The 7,398-nt window shown below is 40.8% G+C and overlaps 1 protein-coding gene across 1 annotated transcript; it reads right to left on the minus strand.

The window, feature by feature from the left end:
* Window positions 1–233: 233 nt before the first annotated feature.
* On the minus strand, window positions 234–6,087 carry LOC142212691 (alpha-1-antiproteinase-like). The gene is made up of 4 exons (XM_075280677.1): window positions 5,385–6,087; window positions 2,804–3,068; window positions 536–683; window positions 234–422 (listed from the first exon to the last, which is right to left on the minus strand). Exons 1-4 carry the CDS (start codon window positions 6,085–6,087, stop codon window positions 234–236), a joined length of 1,305 nt encoding a protein of 434 aa, XP_075136778.1.
* Window positions 6,088–7,398: the final 1,311 nt, after the last annotated feature.

A 7,398-nucleotide genomic window follows, 5' to 3' on the forward strand; every position in this document is an offset into this window, starting at 1 on the left:
TTCCTTTTGCTACCCTAATCTGTAAATTAGAGGTAAATATGAACAGGGAAAGAGGAGTGACTGTCAGTGGACAGCTATTTCCTTCAATGGGATTTCCAGGGAACATATGTAATGTCATGGGGTGGATGGTTGGCTAATGTGTCCAGTATCTAAATATTGCAGTTATGTAAAGTAAACTTTAGAAACTTGAGAAACTATTATATTTTATTGAAGAAAAGATATCTGGGAGAGGATCATTCCTGAGGATTGGCAATTCTTGCAGTGAAGATAGCACTTTTAGTGTTGTAGTTATATATCGACATAAGAAAAGGATGGTTAACTTCAATACGAGGTGGCAGCATCATAGGAATTGCCTCTAATGCTGTGGAGGCCGCTCCTTCTGTCCCCTTCTCATCAACACTGAGTACAGCTCTATGGATAGCCTGTGGGGGGTAAAAACAATCTTACTAAAAACTTTGCTACTTGGATGGACGGAATATAGTCAGATAGATAAATAGATAACATAGCTAGATAGAGATAGATAGACAAAACTCACCCTAGAAATCCGAACATTTGCTTCACCAGTGACACCAGAAAGATCAGCATTATTTGAGAAGACATCTACTATACCCAATTTGCTTAATGTTTCTTTAACGTTGATAGTGGATGAGACAGAGAATCTGGGTAAGACTAATTGTACCAAACTGTGTAAAATGAAAAGCAAGAACGTTATGAAGAATATGTAAACAGCAGACAGCATAGGATAATGTGCACACCTTACATAGCTCCTAAATATCCAAACACTGACTGTTCTGTAATAAAACCAAGAATCCCCTTACTCTGATAGATATCACTACGCCATCAATAGTCACTAGAGGCAAGAAACACAACACAAAGCATGTAAAAAACAATAGAAAAGTAATTGTGGATGTACTGGGTAAGGATCCAAAATGCTCAAAGAGGAGGGGTTTGTATTGAGTGATCCTGTGATGCAAATGGGTATACACAGGGGTGAACCTAGCCTTTCTGCTGCCTGAGGCGAACTATGGAAAGGGACCCTCCCTCTCAAAAGATACCTACCCAGCTATATTTGGTTACGTGATGGGCCCCCCCTAATTAAGACACACACCCCCATTGGCAGATCAAAAAATCTCTTTTTGGCCTCCAATATCACACCCAACGCCCACAACATACATAACCCCCTCTTTTTGCCCCCCCCATGGAATATGACCCCCATTTTTTTTAGCCCCACACATTTTATCACCCCTTTTTTAGCCCCTACACAGTTTAAGAGACCCTCTTTTTTACCCCCAGCCTCACGCAGTGTAGTGGCCGATAATCTTTATTTACCTGTCCACGCTCCTATCCTTGCTATCTGCAGCTGCTGACTCCAGGGTGCTTGTGATGTAGCCACCACTGCTACACTTACGTCACGTACAGCATCCTGGCATTCTTCAGTGTTGTGATGTAAGTGTAGCAGCAGCAGCACAGGATGGCCTGGACAGGAGCATAGACAGGTGAGCAAACTCTATCTGATGCTGCCCCGCGCTCCCTTCTGACCAACCTCTCTCCTCACCTGTCTAGACTTCTAAGCCAGCCCTGCCAGTCCTGTTTGGCATATTTTTTTAAAGCGGCCGGTCTTGGGCTGTTTTAAGTTACATAAATTGTCAAATTGTTGCCCTCCCACAGGTTGCCATGGATAGCTCCGCCTAATGAATTATGAGCTATTTGCAATAGTGGTATATTTTATGTGGCATAGGGAGTTTTGGATCCCCCTCAGATTCCAGGGTCCAGTCACAACTGCTATCTCTGCAGTCCCTATAGCTATGCCCATTCCATGTCCTTTTCCTCTGCTTCTGTTTCAACTCTCCCCCCTTCCTGGATACTATTTCAAACCTGAGTAGAAGAAATAGGATTGTGATAATGAGTAGAGATGAGCGAACGGCGTTCGATCGAATTGGTATTCGATCGAATATCAGGCTGTTCGAGGTATTCGATTCCAATCGAATACCACGCGGCAAACGCACAAAAAATCTGTATCCCCTCCCACCTTCCCTGGCACTTTTTTTTACACCAATAACTGTGCAGGGGAGGTGGGATAGGAAGTAGGAAAATGTAGGCATCTAAAAAAAATCGGTAAAAAGTAATTGGCTGGCTAAATCAGGTGACCTCCACTTTATACGAATAGTGGATTTCAGATTGGGAGGAGGCGGAGTCTAAGATCGGTCCACAGCCGTCTACATTGTGGTCCGATCTCAGATGTTGCAGAGTTCAGCGCACAGCCAGCTCTGCTACATCTCAGATGTAGATGCTGGTCAATGCATTCCTATGGGAAAAAGTCAGCTCCCGCATTATTAGTGACGTAATACAGTGATTTGGGCGTGTTAGATGCCCCCAGACATGCTTCCCCTGCTGTCCAGGTTGCATTCCAGGGTGTTGTCATCATTTCCTGAAGTGTCATAGTGGACTTGGTGACTCTCCTGAGTCGAATAGTGGTTTCCCCTGAAACAAAGCTTTTTTTCCCCATAGACCATAATGGGATTCGATATTCGTTCGAATAGTCAAATATTGAGGGGCTATTCGAAACGAATATCGTATATCAAATATTTCACTGTTTGCTCATGTCTAATGAGACAAACACTTGCAAAACTGAATAACACATAAAAAAGGAGTCAGAATATAAGAGTTATGTGTATGGTTCCAGTGACCAGGTGACTTTATAATAACTAACTGGGGCCACAAGCTCCTATCAGTTATAATAGATAGATAGATAGATAGATAGATAGATAGATAGATAGATAGATAGATAGATAGATTTCCTTACCTCCTGTGCATTACATTCTTCCACTTAAAAATTGATTCTTTATTAAAATTCTGTTCTATTTCTGACAACTTCTCCTTCTTTGGCAGGATCAATAAAGCAGTGGCACCTCCTTTATAAGGCATGGAGATCACAGTGGCCTCATCAGTTTCGGCAATATCATACATTCCTGTTCTGGTCATAAAAGGCACTTTCACTGTTTTGTTCTCATTGACATGAAAATCTCCCTCTCTTGTGTGATTCTCATCAAATGGATGTTCCCATTTTCCTATGAGGAAAAGAAGAGAAGAAAAAGATGAGTTTGTTATATGGCCTGAGAGTGACTGTCTGTGTCAGATATTGTTTAGGCTATATGGACGTGATAAATTCAATAAAATGGGTATATATATGGCTTATATGGAAGCATTTGGCAGTACACATTATTTCTCTGCCCCCTCCCAAGATGTAATAGTCTGAGTTTTCTTATTTTGCGCACTTCGGTCCTTTTTGTTTTTAAGGGAGCCTGCACACAGAGTAAACGTTCGCTCATTCTGAACTTAAAACTCATTCAGAGTGAGCGGTGTAAAAAACAGATCCCATTGACTTTTGCTTTTACCCACTGCTTTCAATGTGATACGCGCGTATCACATTAAAAGCGATAGGTAAAAAAGCCTCCCACTGATTTCAATGGGGAGCGCACATATGCCGGCACCCATGCCAAGTCAATGGGTTGGTTTTTTACGCCGCTCACTCTGAACGAGTTTTACGTTCAGAATGAGCGAGCGTAAACTCCGTGTACAGGCTCCCTAACAATTATATGTCTTTTTCCGCAATACATTTGTTTTCCATTGCATGTGAATCTGTTAGTGAAAGCCGTGTACATGACTGTTTCCTTGATATTACCATTTGGGCTATGGGAGAACATGGCTAAGGTTATAATCCACAAGCAGTACTCATCTTAGTTTTGTTTTTAAGTTATATGCACATGTTGCTGTTACTTTTGTGCACAGTTTTTCATGCAGAAAATCCAAAGTGTTATATTTTAGTATTTAAATCAGTGAGATTTTATTAAAGGAACACTAAACCCTGAATTGAAAGCTAAATGTACAGAAGACATTTACTAGTCCTCAAAGGTGTTAATCTCTTGCTGGAGTTCAACATCTTCAGCCACAAGCTGGCAAAGGGGATGGGACATAATAAACCTTGTCTTACTGCAGACAGGGCACAGCAGAGATGCTCCTGTAGCAGCCATTTGTATTGCAGACAGTGAGGAGAAGGAGGAGGAGGAGGAGGAGGAGGAGTGGGAGACCTGGGCCAATTCCTGGGACTCACATAGAGGACTTTATATATTTCCCAATTTTAAATGCAACATCAGAAAGGATAAAACCAAGAGAAAGGAGATTAATGGAGGAAGGACTGTGAGATTTTATAATATGTTTGTACATGTTCAGGGATTAGGGATCATTTATAGGGATTCTCCAGTTTTAGACCAATATTAAGAAATAAATGTTCTTGTTTTTGTCATAAAAAGTTGCACAATTTTTCAATATATTTTCTGTATCAATTAAACACGGTTTTCCAGATCTCTGCTTGCTGTCATTACTTCTGTTTATTTCCAAATGATATACAGTCCGCGGTCATGTGATATAGAGTCCATGGTCATGTGATGGACACACAGGTGCACAGCTCGTTATAGTCACAGCACAGTAATCAGTCATCTACCTGGTAACGAGCTGTGCACCTGTGTGTTCATCACATGACCATGGACTGATTTTTGTCCATTGGCAGTAAGCAGAATGAATGACAGCAAGCGGAGATCTAGAGAACCATGAGGAATTGATACAGAAAGTATATTGGAAAATTGTATTACTTAATTATACAAACAATAACATTTGTTTCTCAATATTGGTCTGAAAGTGGACAACCCATTTTATGAACAGTACTACAGATTTTGATAGCAAAAGGCACTAACAAATACTTTTAGATTAAATGCATACGAAAAACGTTTTCTGCAGAGTTTTACTGCAAATTTGGAATGGATTATGTACTTAATTTCACCTCCTCATTGACACTGTGCACAGGAGAAAATCTCCCTGAATAACTTGCTACTGTAGTAAAAGGGTTGGTCAGGGTTACAGAACATAGCTTCTCAGGAAGGGACCTCACGTCCATTAGTCACATGGGAATGCTATAGTTCAGTCTCATTAAAATAAATAAGATTGGATGGAGTATTGCCATGTGACCAGTGGATGTGATGCCCCTTTCTGAGAAACAGAAATAAGCCATGTTTTCTAATCCTGCACAGCCACATTAAGATTTTCCATACAAAAATCTGTGCAGAAAATCCATACATAATCCACAATTTGTGCCCGTAGCCTAAATTCAGCTCATAACCTGCCTGGGTGAATATAGCTTGAGAAACCTGTAGAAACCATTTCCCAGCCTAAATTATACCTAATGGTCATATATGTCATAGTCAGATTTTAGATTTCTTTCATATTCTAAAGAAGTAAGTCCTTAAAGGAAAGCAGTACTGAGTGTGAGAGGTGGCAGAATTAGCATTAACCCTTTGTGGTGTGCTATGTGTTATAAAGTCCAGGGTTACCTCTGAAGTAAATGTAATTGATGAGGACAAAAATGGCATCCGAGTCTACACTGTCCAGCAAGTCCTTGATCTTGCCATGGGTGTTCTTCTCCACATAACTGTTGATCTGGCTTTTTGCTTCATCTTGGTTTTTGAAATCAGTAGAAAACGCCTCTGAGTGGTAGAGCCTCTTGGCTTCATCTAAGAATGCCGGGAGGATCTTGTGCTCCTTAGAAATGAAGAGAGCATTCCCATTATCAAGCTGTAGCTCGCTCTCTGCATCATTCAGGAGATCCAGAAGATGGTGAAAACCGTCATGAATTTCTTGTTCTGAAATCTCAGAAGTGTTAAAACCGAGCCCTTCAATGATCTGTGAGTGGGTCTGACCCTTAGCAGCCAGGGATAGGAAAGCAAACGCAGTAGAGATACTGACAGGGGAGAAGACAATATTTTCAGAAGGATGATCTAGAGCTACCCGCCGAAACAAGTCAAAGGAAAATTTGGAATTATATGGAGCTATCTTGTGACAGGGCAAGGACTCATTCTGATGGTGGTGGTGATTCTTGCCATGGTGTTCCCCTTTCTTGTGATGGCCGCCTTTGTGATCATGGTGGTCTTTGTGATCATGGTGGTCATCTTTGTCATGTTTATGTTTGCCTTTATGATGATCAGCAAAGGCCAATGCAAATATCACTGCTACTCCCAAGAACAGGAAGACCCTCATGTCTCTAAATGGGGAAAAAAAATCACAACAATTTAGATGTTGTTGAATATTGCTGTCATCATCCTTGCACTAGTATCTACATGAAGAAGTTGGTTACTTAATACATTACATTTCAAAATGATATTAAAGGTGTTGTAAAATACAGATGTAGCAGAGCTAACCTGAACTTCTGCAAATGGTTAAACTGCTGCAGAGTGATTTCTGTTATATCAGGCTGCAGCGGTTTAAACATTTGCAGAAGTTCAGGTTAGCTCTGCTACATCTTTATAGATATAAATTAGTTAGATAGATTACATAAAAATTTTTCTTTCAGAAAGTTCACCATTCTTGACCATACTTGGGTTGAGTCTGGCATTGCAGTAATACCACACATCAGCAACCACCATGACATTTTAAAGTACCTGCAAAGTGGACAAGGTTCTGGCTAATCCCACCCACACATTGCAGAAAAATATCTACTACAGAGGCGGAAAGTCCGCAGAAGAAAACTCTGCACATTTTCTGTGAAAAATGTGGGGAAAAAATGTGATGAGTTTTTGCTGCAGTCTTTTCTATGGTGTTTTTTGGCTGCGGCTCACTATGTATGTGTTCTAAGGATAGTCCATTGGCACCATGCAATGCTTCATATCTCCTGCCATGGCACATCTGCAACACCTGCTGCCAAGCTGCTGAACAGATTCCAAGTGGATACAGGGGTGCAGAGGGGGTTATTAGCTTTATGAGACCTCTGTGGTCTTTCTGCCCCTATTATACCTATACAGAAAGCACCAGCGTTTCTATAGGTATAATTGACATGCTACAATGTGTAAAAATGTGAGCATTCTTGAAATCACAGCTTTTTCGCTGCAGATTTTATTCTGCAGTGTGTATATGGAATTAGCCAGAATCCCATCCATCTTGCAAATACTGGAAAACACAACGTCTTTAGCCGTGGCCAAAACTCTGTGTTTTCAAAACTTTGGGCCCCGGCCTAAAGAGGACCTTTCATGTCCATAGACATCTGTCAGTTTTTTTGTGGTATTTAAAACTGCTCAACTCTGAGGACATGAAAGGTCCTCCTCAAAGAAAACATTCCTACTAACTGCATTAATCATGAAGTAATAAGTTATGAAATGGATCAAAAAAGGTGCCATCAAGTTTTTTCTACTGCGTTTTTTACAGAGAGTCCACAGAGTTTTCCTCTGGACACTTTCTTCCCTTATCCAGAAATTGCCAGCGTTTCCGTAGGTATAATTCACATGCTGTGATTTTCAAAAATGCCCGAACCTTTTCCGCTGCAGATTTTTTTCCTGCAATGTACAGATGGGATTA

Source organism: Leptodactylus fuscus, chromosome 7, assembly GCF_031893055.1.
Source record: "Leptodactylus fuscus isolate aLepFus1 chromosome 7, aLepFus1.hap2, whole genome shotgun sequence".
In the NCBI taxonomy this organism is placed as follows: Eukaryota; Metazoa; Chordata; class Amphibia; order Anura; family Leptodactylidae; genus Leptodactylus; species Leptodactylus fuscus.

What these genes read in the sequence shown, in the direction of transcription:
- LOC142212691 (XM_075280677.1), bottom strand. Translation starts at nt 6,087, where the DNA reads ATGAGGGTCTTCCTGTTCTTGGGAGTAGCAGTGATATTTGCATTGGCC. An exon ending in CAATTACATTTACTTCAGAG is followed by an intron (nt 3,069 to 5,384) that starts GTAACCCTGGAC and finishes TTTTCCTCATAG; the next exon opens with GAAAATGGGAACATCCATTT. An exon ending in CAAATGTTCGGATTTCTAGG is followed by an intron (nt 423 to 535) that starts GTGAGTTTTGTC and finishes TACCCCCCACAG; the next exon opens with GCTATCCATAGAGCTGTACT.